At 36.3% G+C, this 15,478-nt stretch overlaps 1 protein-coding gene across 4 annotated transcripts in view; it reads right to left on the minus strand.

Annotated features, from left to right (window-relative positions):
• The window catches only part of PAFAH1B1 (platelet activating factor acetylhydrolase 1b regulatory subunit 1), a 68,721-nt gene that overhangs the window by 35,698 nt on the left and 17,545 nt on the right, over positions 1-15,478 (minus strand). For all 4 annotated transcript variants that reach the window (XM_006079743.3, XM_006079742.3, XM_025280850.2 and 1 more), the window contains one exon: positions 1,267-1,488. In XM_006079743.3, the coding sequence (XP_006079805.1) occupies positions 1,267-1,298 (32 nt within the window). In that variant the 5' untranslated portion in view covers positions 1,299-1,488. The remainder of the gene's footprint in view (positions 1-1,266; positions 1,489-15,478) is intronic.

A 15,478-nucleotide genomic window follows, 5' to 3' on the forward strand; every position in this document is an offset into this window, starting at 1 on the left:
AGAGCAAATGGTAAAAAAAAAAAATAACAGGTGAATTTGGATAAAATGTATAGTAAGTACCTAGATAGCATATTGAAAAGCAGAGACATTACTTTGCCAACAAAGGTCTGTCTAGTCAAGGCTATGGTTTTTCCTGTGGTCATGTATGGATGTGAGAGTTGGACTGTGAAGAAAGCTGAGCGCCGAAGAATTGATGCTTTTGAACTGTGGTGTTGGAGAAGACTCTTGAGAGTCCCTTGGACTGCAAGGAGATCCAACCAGTCCATTCTGAAGGAGATCAGCCCTGGATGTTCTTTGGAAGGAATGATGCTAAAGCTGAAACTCCAGTACTTTGGGCCTCCTAATGTGAAGAGTTGACTCATTGGAAAAGACTCTGATGCTGGGAGGGATTGGGGGCAGGAGAAGAAGGGGACGAGAGAGGATGAGATGGCTGGATGGCATCACTGACTCGATGGACGTGAGTCTCAGTGAACTCCGGGAGTTGGTGATGGACAGGGAGGCCTGGTGTGCTGCGATTCACGGGATTGCAAAGAGCTGGACACAACTGAGTGATTGAACTGAACGTAAGTATTCTTTGTACTAATGCTACAACTTTTCTATAAATCTGAAATTATTTCCAAATGAAGTTTTTTAAAACCCACAGGAAAATCCTAAGAAAACCTAGAATATGAAGTTAAAATGTTCCCCCAATACTCCTCATCTATAAAAACAGAATGCTATAAAATATGGGATGCTTTAAGACAATATAAAATAGTAGCAGTCACATAACTTCATGCTGTTTTCATTAATGCTCTTGCATTAACTGTATTAGCCACTTCATAAAGTTCATATACAATAGCCATTGGATGATAAAAGATGAAAAACACAGTAAGACAAAAAGGAAAGGCATTAGCAGTGACAATAACATAAAAGATTTCATTTTTCTAATACATGGATTCCAGACAAAAAAAAAATTTGAAGTGCTTTGAAGCACCTACCTTCCTACTGAACATAAGATAGTTAAGACAAGCTTAGAATAAAACTTATCCCAAATAACTTACTTGTTTTTTCTGCTTCAAAAGTACACATGATAATGTCAAAAGGGTAAATAACACTATGTCAAAATAAGACCCAGTTCTAATATTCAGACCAAATAGCCCAAACCAATATTTGAACTCTCATAACAGTATTAATTTAGAATACATCTCTCAAAGCTGTATTTTAATCTACTACTTTGTCTTTTATGAGAGGATTAAAAAAAAAAACACACAAAACAGAGAAACTTACAGTTCATCTCGTTGTCTCTGGGACAGCACCATTTTGGCTGTAATATCAAGCTTATTCGATATAGTGGTTATGTCCCTCCTCTGGAAAATCAAAAAGCTTTGCAATCCCTGGATTTATAATTAAATAAGCCACTAAGTGGCTTTCATGCAGGGGAAAATGATTCTTTCACAAGTGAATCCAACGTGTAACCAGGAGATATTCAACAAGTAAGGTTCATTCCACCTAAGGAGAGAGAGAGAAAGATTATTTCTTTCACTTAGAATTTAAATTATTTTTAAATTATTACTTGCGGTATACACTTTCAAAGGTGAGGTTTACTATGATGGTAATATGAATACCAGATGATGTTTTTTAACCTACTGTGAAAATCAATGCCAAAACAGTCATTTTATGTATTTTAAATAATCTTTAACAGTTACCTGAGCCAAAACAACACTATTCAATTTTATTGAATTTCAAATATTAACATATAACTTCTAGAGAAGAGAACAGTTTTTCCTTAATGACAAAAACAAATTTTGTAATTTACAAAAAGTATTACCTGAAAAAAGTAACAAATGTAAGTATTTCACAAACTGTCCACAAGTCAAAGGTTCTAATCATAAATAAATTCAAGATTGAATGTTAGCAACTAGTAATCTTACAACAGCTGATATTATTTATAATGTAAATAAACTATTTAGCTAATCTAATGCCCTCTTAACCAATACATTTAATCAAGAAATAATTTAGCACTGTTCAATGCTTAAGAAGTATGTATTTAAACTGAATGGAGTATATACTTCTTTGTACTCAAACAACCCAATTCTATAATCTTGTTAATATTTCAGAGCCCTTTGTACCTGCAACACATGATCGGTTCAATGAGAATAAATGTAGGTAAAAGAAAAATCAGGAATTATTTCTTAAAGAATTATTCTTCAAATCTCCTCTATTTTGTAAAAGTTTAAGTACAGTTTGTCTTATCACACTGCATAAATATAGCTAGACAAAACAATTTTCCTTCAATTAAAAATACGTAAGTCTGGAAAAAAATTAAACATGGAAAGATCTCAGTATCACACCAACTATTTACTATCAGTCTTACTATGATAAAACATTAGAACAAGCATATGAAAACAAAAGTATGTGATATCCTGAAAAAAAAACAGCTAGACAGAATTTCCACTGTAATTGGGAAATATAGTTGACACTTGAACAAGACTGGTTTGAACTGCATGGGTCAACACAGGTTTGAACACTTAAAATTTTAGCCTCACTTTTCTAAGTCTTAATTGTCACACCAAGCCAAACCACCTAGGAACTCATATACTCTAACAAGAAGGTTCAACAGGATTATCTTATGTTGGTGACTACGTGAACTGTCTACAGATTTCTATTATTGGGACAATAGTAACCCACTGACAGAGCATTAATCATATAAATCAGAGTAAAAAAGAAGCAGCAAAAATGAAAAACTCCACAATATTATGCACACTACAAGGTTCAGTTTAACTATGGAGAGACTACCTCTAGACAAAAAAAGCAAATTAATGTACAAGAATTACAAGAGAATATTAGCATGACCTAATCAGGATAAAACTAAGATATAAAGAAATCATTGAATATAACAGTGTACTGCACCAATTTATCCATTCAACATACACTAAACACAATGAACCAGGCATCATGTTTAATGAGGGAAAAGAAAAGACTTCTTGGTCTTTACACTGAAGAAGTTACAGTCTTCTGGAAGAGTCAGTCAAGCAGTTAAAACTGTGTGAAATGTGTGACAAGTATTTCCAAATAGCAGATGACGATGATTCAACATAAAGCTGAAGAGATAATAAGGACAGACTAGGCCAGAAAACAAGCTCTGGTCTTTACAATTTATCATAGGAATAATGGGGAGCCCCCCCCTTTTTTAAAGAAAAATCACCTTCATTTTTATAGTGAAAAAAGGACCATAAAGACAGGAAAGGAAGAAACCAGGTAAGATGTTTGCAGCAATGAAGACGGAGAGCTACACCAGAATGCACCGTAGACGGAGAGCTACACTAGAATACACCGTAGACGAAGGGCCACACTAGAATACACCGTAGACGGAGAGCCACACTAGAATACACCGTAGATGGAGAGCCACACTAGAATAGCGGCTGTAAAGAGAACTAGGAGGGTGAGAGTAAAAGGTCAGTCAAGGAGCCAACTCAAAAAACTTCTAGATTAGAAACAAGCTCAACTAAGGAGAACTATACATGAAGGGATGAAAGTGTGACTCATTCCATCTTTAGATATGTCAGCTCTAAAAAGAACCAACCTAAGGACGAAAAAAAGATTTGTTACTTGCTTAGAGATGGTATAATTAGACTAGAGCCAGGCAGAGCAACACCAATACTTAAAGAGTCTACAACAGAGGCTGAGAGGAAGCAATTAAAGAAACAGAAGTAAAAAGGAGAGGGAATATGTCACAAGTCAATATGGGAATATTTCAAGGAGAGACAATCAACAGTACCCAAAGTTACCCAACTGTCAAGCAAAATAAGGTATGAAAATGGGTCTGTTTCATTCATTATAGAGTTCACTGATAACCCTGATGAGAATGATTTCAATAAAATGGTATAAGAGCATGGTTCAGCATTCAGTTTAGTTCAGTCCAGTCGCTCAGTTGTGTCCGACTCTTTGCGACCCCATGATGGGCTGATGAGTGCACAAAGATGAAGTAAAGATGGTTACCATAAATATCTTAGAAACAGATGGAAATATTGAAAAGCAGTTTTTATGGATTGTTGTTTTTCTCAACCTAGCAAGATGCTTAAATGTTAATGGTGGAAGGAAAAAAAGACACAGGAGAAATAAAGCAATGAATAATTTTAGTATCACCATTTTCACCACCTAATTAACCAAAGGCAAACAAAGAAACAACCAGACATGATGTATCCCCTGACAGAATAACACCACACACCTATAAGGTATTGTCACAAAATCAAATCTCAATCTGTTCAAGTCTCCGGCTCCAACTATCAATTACCAAGAAGCATAAAGGGCAGAAGAATATGTGAAAAACACCACGGGGATATAACCAGTAAAATCCATATTGTGAAAAACCCTATAAAATAAATGACCCAGTTTCTTCAAATAAATTCCAAGGAAACTGAGAGAGAGACAGAGAGAGAGCTGGAAAGGGAAACCTATAGATTAAAGGAGATAATTGATATAACCACTGGAATACACTGACCTTACTTAGATCTAAATTTTTTTTTAAGTATAAAATAAATAATTTTTGTAAAACAAACCAATTAAACATTTGGGGATATGTGAACACTGACTGAATGTCACTGAAGAATAACTTTGAGTGTTTCAAGGGACAACAGTATTGTGATTACTTTTAAGTCATTTAAAAATATACAATGGAAATTCTATCAGTAGAATGATGTCTGGGATTTGCTTCTAAAATTTTTGGAAAAGTGGATATATATGAAAAAACATTAGCTTTGAGTTGATAACTGTTGAAGCTGGGTAATGGGTACATGAATGGTTAATTTCCCCTACTTTCGTTTATGGGTCTGAAGTTTTCCATATTTTAAAAAAAAAATCAGAACACAGAAATATTCAACGGGAGGAGGAAGAAGAAAACGGAATGAGAGATCTAGATACAAAGATGACTTACCTCTTCTACTGTATTATGAAGGAGAAAGACGTGAAATCTTTTTATTTCAGGAAAATAGGAAATGAGGTCACTTGCTGGGTAGGGGGAGTAAGGAAGAAGGCATTCAGAGGCTTGAAATAGTTGCTATGAAGAAAGAGGGAAAAAAAACACAACAGGAAGTACAGGATGGACATTTTTAAGACTGGAGACCATGAACTTTTGGTGGTGACAATCTTACAAACATGTGACTTTCCTTTGGCAGTTGTCTGGCTACAGCAACAGAAAAGTCACACATTTAGAGATCTAGGATTGGGTTGAAGGTTTACAGGGTATGTGTGATGAATGCATAATGAGGAGATTGGAAACAATGGATCAAAGAGCCCAAGCACCATTGTGCAGAAAGTGAAAACTGAAAAGGCAAACAGAGAGTAGAGGGAGCAAGAAAGCTGAGTTTTCTACTTTCCAGGAGACCACTTGAAAGGTGGTATGTCAAAGAGTAGGATGATTAAATTTGAAACTTCTTGATTAGCTAATTATATGTTGTTATTTACTACTATAGGTTAATAATGTTTTCGTTACAACAATTTATGATCAATCTATATTTATAACCAACAGTACAAATAAACTAGGCAGCATTTTCATACCACCTGGGGAGGAGTCCTAAATCTTTTGGGGAGTCACTAAATTCATCCGACAATGTGATGAAGAGGCAAGACCTATTCCCTCAAAAAAGCACGTAAGATAAAATATTATTAATACACACATGCATTTTAAGGGGGTTCACAAATCCTTCCAAAGTCAACATGAGTGAAAAGACTTATCATTTTTGAAATATATTTTGGCAGTACTCCAACAATCCCCTCTAAGCTACTTGTATATATCACAAACATATTTCAAGAAGAGTTTGGTTTATCCATTAGCATGCATGTCAATATCCAGACATTCTTAGAGATCAGATCTGTGTTGCCTGAGCACTAGACACAGAGGCGTCTTCAGTATGTTTTTTGGAACACAGAATTCTTAAGCACTCTACATTCTAACACAGTATACAGTTTTCTGCTACACCAAAGCAACTCTCCTAGACAACATCGTTTATTATGGCTTAGGTAAGTACCTCACCACAGAAAGAGAAAGGGGAAAAGTAAAAATAGAAAACAGGAAATAAATAGAGTATTAAAAAATAATCTTAGTGAGTGAATTACTAATTTAAGTTCCTCTCATTTTGTTTCAGTGTGTTAATAACACAGGGTTCACACTTATCAAAACTTTTATAAAATATCAATAATCTATTTTGTACACTGTTCCTTGCTAACTAGGAGTTTATGAAACAGGGGAAAACAATATAGAATATATAAAGGATGTACATGAGGGAAAACATAAACAGGCAATTACATGTTAACAGTAGGGGTGTACTGACATAAAGAATGCTAGTTGTCAGGTTTACTTATTATTAATATTAGATGTAGAAGAGTTTAAGAAACTCACCTAAGACTTTTACACTAACGGATTACCAATGGTTCCTGGTCTCATGAAACTGTCACCCAACAATGCAGATTATTTACCTTCTTTGAACAGCAGGTTACAGTTCCTAACCCTAATACAAATAATACAGTCCAGATACAGCAACGAGGAAAGGCAGAAGCTGTTGTCAAGGATTACTGAGTACCTTTTCATATTACCTTTCTAGAGTTAAACAAAAATCTCCTGTTTGCCAATAAACTATGTGCTTCATGAGAAATGAAAACTGCATCTACCAAACAAGGTCCTGGCTCCTTGGATAAAAATTTTGTTTCACTTGTTCTGTCTTCTCCTCCCCTCACCATCCCCAAATTGTGTGCACCATCAAAATCATCCTGATCTCTGTATAATAAACCCAACAGAACATACACATATATGTTCTGACTTGCACAGTCCTCACTGAACAGAAGTAAAAAGGAGGACCATCACTCATCCATTTAAATAGTGGTGGACATATTGAGTGCGCTAGCAAATTCTTCATCACTTCACCAAGTAATGCTTGGTATCATGGCACCAAACATGAGGTTACTGGTTTCTCTAAGTTCTCAATATTTGACTTTGACTATTATTCTACATAAAAAGTTTTAAACTATATCATTAATGCTATACTGCAATGCAGTCAAATAAAAAAAAAGTATACTTACCTACGAAATTAATGCATTGCCTATTCTGAAAAACACTGCAGTCAAATTTAAATTTTTAAATTTAGTTTAATTCTGTAAGACTTCATCAGACAACAAAGTACCCTCAAGAGCAACTTCATTTCCTTACATCAATTTTTGTGATTTCCTCACTTCTCCACTTACAGAGATAAGCTTCTAGAGTTTTGAGGTTGTTTTCAAATAAAACAAAGATGTCAAAAGTAATTAAAACATTAATGGTCCCTGCAGTATCCTGTGCTGCATGATTAATTAATATGAAGAAGTTAGATTTTCCCCACCCCCACAATTTGAAAACACTAGATCACTGAAAGTTCTTCATCAAACACCTAGGCTTTAGTGTCCGCCTGTTCTTATTCTCCTTCAGCTTGGAAGCCCACAATTCACCGGGACCTGCTGCTGGCAAGCAATAACAAAAGCTAAAGCAAAAAAGGACCAGGTTGGGTCATCAATGAGGGATGGACTAAGTGAAGGCACAGTTCACTTTCTGTAAAAGTAAAATTCTTCCAATAGCTACACCATTTCCTCACTTCCCTATTAGTTACAGCTGACTACTATATCTCATTTTGCAAGATTTAAGTCACTCATCCAAAATTTATATTCAAAATATTTTGCATTTTTTCATTTAGCTTTGGGCCAATGATTAAGATACCACCTTTTCCATTGAGAATTACTCGTACCAATATCAAGTCTAGTAACTCTTAGTATTAAAGGCAAGTGTTGTAAATAGATGCTCCACTGCTTTAGATTATAAATCTGAAGAAAGTAGAAATAGTACTTTTTTTTTCTCTCTCTCTTTTAAAAACTCTAATGTATGGATGTGAGAGTTGGACTGTGAAGAAGGCTGAGCACCGAAGGATTGATGCTTTTGAACTGTGGTGTTGGAGAAGACTCTTGAGAGTCCCTTGGACTGCAAGGAGATCCAACCAGTCCGTTCTGAAGAGATCAGCCCTGGGATTTCTTTGGAAGGAAATGATGCTAAAGCTGAAACTCCAGTACTTTGGCCACCTCATGCGAAGAGTTGACTCTTTGGAAAAGACTCTGATGCTGGGAGGGATTGGGGGCAAGAGGAGAAGGGGACAACAGAGGATGAGATGGCTGGATGGCATCACTGACTCGATGGACGTGAGTCTGAGTAAACTCCGGGAGTTGGTGATGGACAGGGAGGCCTGGTGTGCTGCGATTCATGGGGTCACAAAGAGTCGGACACAACTGAGCGACTGATCTGATCTGATGTGATCTAGCTGCAGCCTATGGGATCCAGTTCCCTGACCAAGGATCAAACCTGGGCCCCCTGCATTGGGAGCGCAGACCCTTAGCCAGTGGACCACCAGGGAAATCAACATTTAAATCAGTAGACTCTGAGTACAGCAGATTACCCTCCATAATGTGGCTGGGCCTCATCCAGACTGTTGAAGGCCTGAAAAGAAAGATGTGCAAGGCCAGCAGACTGCCTCTGGACTTGGGAGCTGCAACATCAACCCTTCCCTGGGTCACCAGCCAGTTACAGTTTGGACATGCCAACCTTCACAACCACACAAGCCGATTCCTTAAACTCTCTCCCTCCGTTCTCTCCCTCTCCCAGAGATTGACTGTAGTCACTTTTTCTTTTCGATATATACATAAATCCTACTGGGTGTCTGGCTGGAGAACCCTAATAATATGCCCCCAAGCCCTCAGTTCTATTATAATAATATAGCAGACATTAACATTATAGCCTTAGCCTATCACTAAACTCTACTGGAATGAATACTCTTTACCCCTCATACTGCTTAAACTCTACTCCCTGGATACTCACCAGGTAAATCAACGCCCTTAAGGATTATCAAATGTAAAAAACTAAGTCCTACTTAAAACAGACAACAGAAACGTCCTGAACAAAGGCTTGTTGTTCAGTCACTCAGCATGTCTGAATCTTTGCAACCCCATGGACTGTAGCATACCAGGCTTTCCTGTCTCACTAACTCCCAGAATTTGCTCAAACTTATGTCCATTGAGTCGATGATGCCATCCATCCAACCATCTCATCCTCTGTTGCCCCCTTCTCCTCCTGCCCTCAATCTTTCGCAGCATCAGGGTCTTTTCCAATGAGCTGGCTCTTCTCATCAGGTGGCCAAAGTACTGGAGCTTCAGCTTCAGCATCAAACAAAAGGCTACCGAGGTGCAAAACAGGTAACTGAGAACTCTCCTCTCCTCTGTTTCATTGTCACTCTCTCCACTGCAAGTGGAGTCTCTGATATCCACTGCCACTGCAACTTATAAGCACCATCTCACTACTGCTGACTTTTCAGCTCTTCTCTTTCCTATCCTTGTTTTTCTTGGCCTGTCTACTTCATCATTCTTAGCTTTCCCTTTATGGACATTAATCAGGATGCCTTCTCATTCTTACAACACACCCACCAAATAAATGCAAGATATAATCTTTGTCCCTACAGTGATCACCTGTTGACCAATGCTCAAAGATTGCTTCTTAGTTGACTAAAATCTTTCTCTTCTTTGACTTAAAGCATGAAGCCATTTTGAACACCTGAGGGTTCCAAGTGGAATTCTGACCCGGTTAGATTTGACTCTATGTATATCCCTTCCTACTGCTTTTTATCTCAAAGCAGTTTTCTGTGTGATACAACTGTTTGTGTCTATAAATAGTGAAACAGAACGTGAAAAAAGACAACTATTTGCTGTTTTAATATGCTTTTAGAAATTGCAGGTCACTTTTTTCCTTTTAAATTCACTCTAATGTCAAAATATACTTAAATGAAAATGAGGAAAAGATCTATTTAAAAGGTTGTTTTACAGACATATAGCCTGACAGAACCACTGACAAAACAGTCCCGGAATATAAACTATTCCTCCTAAAAAGATTAAGTCTCCTTTAAATTGTGTTCTACTTCACTGAATCCATTATTTCTAGGTTCACTGGGATTTTATGATGCCAAATATGTCTCTCATAAAAACAAACAATACTGAATTATACTACAGCTCTCTAACAAAAATTTCAACTTGCATTCTATTATTATACTGAATGACATCAAAATAAAAAACGAATTCACCACACTGATGCTGATGACCTCTACTATGAGTTTACATAAATTTAGGCAATGACTCTTTAGGCTGAGAAACACCTCTGGGACACAAAACAATGAATGCCACATTTGTATTTTTTTCAAATTAGATTTACTAAAAGTAGGTGAAGGAGAAGTGGGGTTAACTATGGATTTTTACCATGAGTCTACATTTGAACCACCTGAGAAAATTCCTGAAAATAATCATGCTAGGCCTTATCCTAGCAATTCTGAGGTGCCATCGAGATTTTAAAATTTTCTCCAGATGATTCTGACGCACATCCTCAGTAGAGAACCATATACGCAACATTACAGACTGTAACCAGTCCTAAAGGGCCAAAGGCAAAATTAAGGAGGGGAAATCAAGGAATCTTCAGTGTCAGAACTCAGAGGAGTTCCAGGGGAGAAAATCAAATCAGGAGGCCAAGGTACTCAGGTCTCAAAGGTAACTGCAACAACTGTCACCCAAATTCAAACAAATATTTACAGACTCCTTCAGATACATCTTGAGGAGACATCTTATACTAACAGGAAAAAAGGGTCAATACTCTTTGAAGTAACTAAGCATTTTTCATTATAGTTAAGCTGTTATTAAAGATTTATTTTTTTTTTTTAATCCTTCAAGAAGAAAATACTGCTGGCTTTTTCATTATACAACTCTAGTCCTAGTCTTCCTGGAATGTTCTAATAAACATACATTCTTTTGTAATTATATTACTTTGTTGCTTTTGTCTCATCCTATCTCTTCTCCTCTGTATCTAGGCCAGGGGTCGGCAAACTTATTATAAATGGATAGACAGTATTGATAAATATTTTAAGTTTTGCTGACCTTATGGTTTCTGCAGCAAGAAAGCAACAATAAATAATATGTGGAATATCTGTGTCTCCGTATCAGTAAAACTTTATAGACACTGAAATTTCAACTTCATGTAACTTAAATTATTAATATATAAAATTAAAATCGGAAATTATTTTAGAAGCGGAATTGTATAAAAATGTTTACAAAACAAATTTTTACAAAAGATTACTCTGCTTCTTTCCAACCTGCAGGGAGGATCCAGCTTGTCAGACATAGTTTGCAAGCCCCCTTATCTAGACAAATGAAGTTTGTTTCCAAAAACTGCAGGGAGGATCCAGCTTGTCAGACCTAGTTTGCAAGCCCCCTTATCTAGACAAATGAAGTTACCTGGTACAAGCTACTTTAAATGTTAGTAACAGCAGAATCTCTTTCATAGGGTTGTCAGGTAGATTAAATGATCTGACATATGTAAAGAAAGTGCTTAGAACAGTGCATGGTACACAGTAAGTGCTATACGATTTTACACACACACATACACAGGAAGAGATAAAGACACTAAAATAAATATTTCCATATCTCCTCTACTTTAATACCCTTTCATTTGTTATCACACTGAAATGTTTTACCTAAAATTTGACTGTTATAAAAATAAGAAAAATCACTGTTGAGGCAGAAAAAGTATTCAATTATGAGTTTATTAGCTTTTCCTAGAAACTAATTTTCTAAGTTTTTTTTCCCTCAAAAGTCCAAATACATCCACCTGAATTTATTCACAGCAGTAATCTTATTAATCTGAATCTCAAGCAAAAACAAAAACCCTCACCTACCTACTGAAGTAAATATTTACAAAGATCTACATTAAGACCTCAAAGGAGGACATAGGATTCTAATTTTCAATACACTAATGCAATTGCTTCCCTGGTGGGTTTCCCTGGTAGGCCAGAAAGTAAAGAATCTGCCTGTAATGCAGGAGACCTGGGTTCTATCTCTGGGTTGGGAAAATCCCCTAGAGGAGGGCATGGCAACCCACTTCAGTATTCTTGCCTGGAGAATCCCTGTGGACAGAGGAGCCTGGTGGGCTACAGTCCATGGGGTCACAAAGAGTCAGACATGACTGATTAACTAAGCACAGCACACAATGCAATTGCAGTTAGGAAGAACTTGTCTATAAATGCAGGATTACATTATAACCTAGACATGGCTTACAAATTCAGGTTTAGCATACTTTTTCCTTTACTTAAGCAGCCAATTTAATTAACCAAGGAAAGTCAGTGACTCTCACCCTGGCTTAAGCCTGCCTAAGTGTGAATCAAAGAATGTAAGGAAAAGCCAGGCAGAATTCAGGTGAGGCCATTTATCTCCAGAAAGGTATAAAGAGGCAGCATTCCTCATGCCCAGGTCTTCATTATAGAAATATTTCATTTTGGGTATCTGCCCCCTCACCCATATGTCTTGCAATTTTCCATTTCCCTTTAAGATTCACCCCAAAGGCAACCCATCACCACCTCTGTGACTCCTTTGGCTAGACTGTTCTCATTGGAGCAGCCTACTGCCTAGTCTTTAACCTCACTGTGCCATATACATATAATCCTAACAGCTACCATTTGCAGAATGACTTTATAGGCTAGGCTCTTTTCCTGAAATATTTAATTCTTACAACTCTCAAAAAAAAAAAAAAAAAAAAACAAACAAACAAACAAAAACTTATACATTTTATTTAACAGACGAGGAAACAAGTTCACTAAGGTTAGAGCATGTATTCAAGGTCAAAATGTTCAACAGTGGCCGGGCCAGAATTCAAATCCAGTTTGCTTTTTACTTCCACACAAAAGGTTTCAAACAGTACGAATGAGGACAGAGGGGAGGCCAAGAGGGCAGGATTCTGTTTTTTAATCTGTTCACGTATTGGATTTCTGCACACAAGTTTTTTTGGAGAAGTTTCCACTGTTAAGATAAATTTGAAAAATCACTGATTTTACCCTGGGCTGCCTCCCACATTCTTTGTAACTATATACATGCCGTCTCTAGTATCAGACTGATCTCCTCAGGGGCAAACACTGAACTGAATCTGCATCTCTAGTGTTTGAACCGAGTCAAGCCTTGAAAGCAAAATTTTCCAAATCAAGTAAGTATATTTCCACAGTTATAAGCAATTATACAATAACTTATAAGTCCAAAGCAATTTAGTCAATAAAATTCTTTCATATATGATTTTAAAAAAAGAAACCAAGTGAGCTTTAAAATGTTTTCCAAAAACAGCACATTTCTTCAGTATTCTTCAACATTCAAAAGCTTTATTTTAATAAAATATCAATTATATAGCCACTGTCAAGTAGTACTAGCAAAAGGTATTAACTATGTTTTTTTAATTGCCATACATATTAGAATTAAACCATGTAAAACCATCGATAATGGCAATTCCACAAATTCAATCTAACACTTATCAATGGTATTTAAACACCACTAGCAAAGCTCTCAGCAACTAGCTGAATGACTTAGTTTTGACCAAAAAAAAAAATTAACCAGAGTAACTCCCTCCTCTCTGAGATTTCATAGTTCTTTGTACATACACATATTTAACATTTCTCACAGCACACAGTAATTATCTGCCTTGATGTTGTCTCAACAACACTCCTCCAAAGCTGCAAATCTGACATATTCCTCATTGTGTCTCTACCAAATATTATGGCAATCCACACACAGTAGGGATAGAGTAAGCATTTCTATGTCTGCTACAGGAATCACAGTAAAACTGAGATTAAAAATTTACCATGTCCTTAGAAATAAAAGATGTACTCTACCACTTTATTCCCATCATTCTTTTTCAAATTCTGAAATATGGGCAATAAAATACATTTAAATCCAGCTGCTTAGAGTGGATTTGATGTAATTTTTTTCTTTTAAAAGATTTAACACTAATGTCATAAAAGTAAACCAATTTAAAAATCCTGCAGAAAATCAATGGCCTGTCTCAACTTTATAATAAAACTTTAAAAAATAAAGACCATTTAATCTGCTAATGTGCACATTAATTACTCTTCTGGTTTTTGTTTAAAAATGCAAAGGACAAGTGACAATTAGATAAACTTAACCAAAGTCACACACACAAATCCATTACCTTAAAACTCAAGGAAAAAGTTTACTAATACTTCTAAGCATACAAACAATAATGGAAAACATATTGTTCTGTTGCTTTTTTTAAAAAAAAGTACAAGTTACAGTGAATACTTATGCAGATAGCCCAAAGAAATTATAAGAATGCAGGAATCACTGCAATTCTTAAGAACAGAGCAATGTTCTAAAATTGATGTTCCATGATGACTGTTTTGGAGATAACGTACAGGAGATAAAAGAGAAAGGGCAGGCTATAAGTAGAAGGTAAGAGAGGCCTGGACTAGGATGGAAGCAGTTAACAATGACTTGGGGGAAAAAAGAGCTTTATAGTCAAAAGGGAATTATGCAAAAGTGCGATTTTTCTTTTTGACTTGGTCTACTACTTGCTCCTGGTTTTAAAGACGGATTTCTCAAGGATATGGTCTTGGTCCTAAAGGTGGATCCCCTTTAGAGGGTCTTTACCACCAAAGACAACTGCCCACAATCCAACGGGAAAACTATCATTATATCTCAACTGAACTGATTTCTAGTGTACTACTATCCACATTCAATGCTCTCCTCCACTGCAACACTGAGAAGTAACTATATTCTTAGTGTCAATTATTCAGTTTTTTTTTTTATTCAGATCTACCAGGTACCAAGCATACAAATCAAACAACATACCTATGTCCCATGTAACCCGTGTCTCATCTATGAAAAGCTGCATGTGACTTAGATAGTCCCTGTCTTAAGAAACTTACAATATAGTTGAAGATGTGAGCTACATATATATACATAGCCTTTCAATCATTCATTGACTCTTCTGCTGAACTCTGTTATATGAAGTTTTACTATAAATAAAGGTGAATAAAATGCAATCCATCCCTAGGAGAATGTACAATCTAGTTAGAGTAAGATGGGAGACTGGGGACAGGGAAAGAGGTGACAGAGTATAACGTGAGCCAAGCACTGACCAAGTCAGCTTTGTGAACTGAAAGGCTAAAGATGGAAATGACTGGCAGTTTTCTGAGGCAGGTTTTAGAAGAAAGGAAAATAATATGTTGACTATAATATGAAAAAAACAACCAAGTGTAAAATTATTTTAAGCAATTGAAAAATACAGTACTGTTAAAAAGCTGAGGCCATATCTATTACCTGACATAAATAAAAACAACACCTCCTTGTATTTACCAGGAGTCCACTGTTATAGGAACAGTCTGCTGAAGCAATTGGTTTTCAGCAGTATAAAACAGAGCTGTGTACTGACCCCCCTTTTTCTTTAACTCTATTTCTTAATGACTTTACCAGTTTGGGATATTATGGAAGAATGCTGCTCCTTACACCTTCAAACAAGGCAGGAATGTAGCAGATAGGAATCTACAAGCACTCCCACAAAGTTTATTTGGGTAAAACTAAGTTTTCACAAAACTACTTAAATCCTACATATAAATGGTTT

The sequence above is a fragment of the Bubalus bubalis genome, chromosome 3 (assembly GCF_019923935.1).
Source record: "Bubalus bubalis isolate 160015118507 breed Murrah chromosome 3, NDDB_SH_1, whole genome shotgun sequence".
NCBI lineage: Eukaryota > Metazoa > Chordata > Mammalia > Artiodactyla > Bovidae > Bubalus > Bubalus bubalis.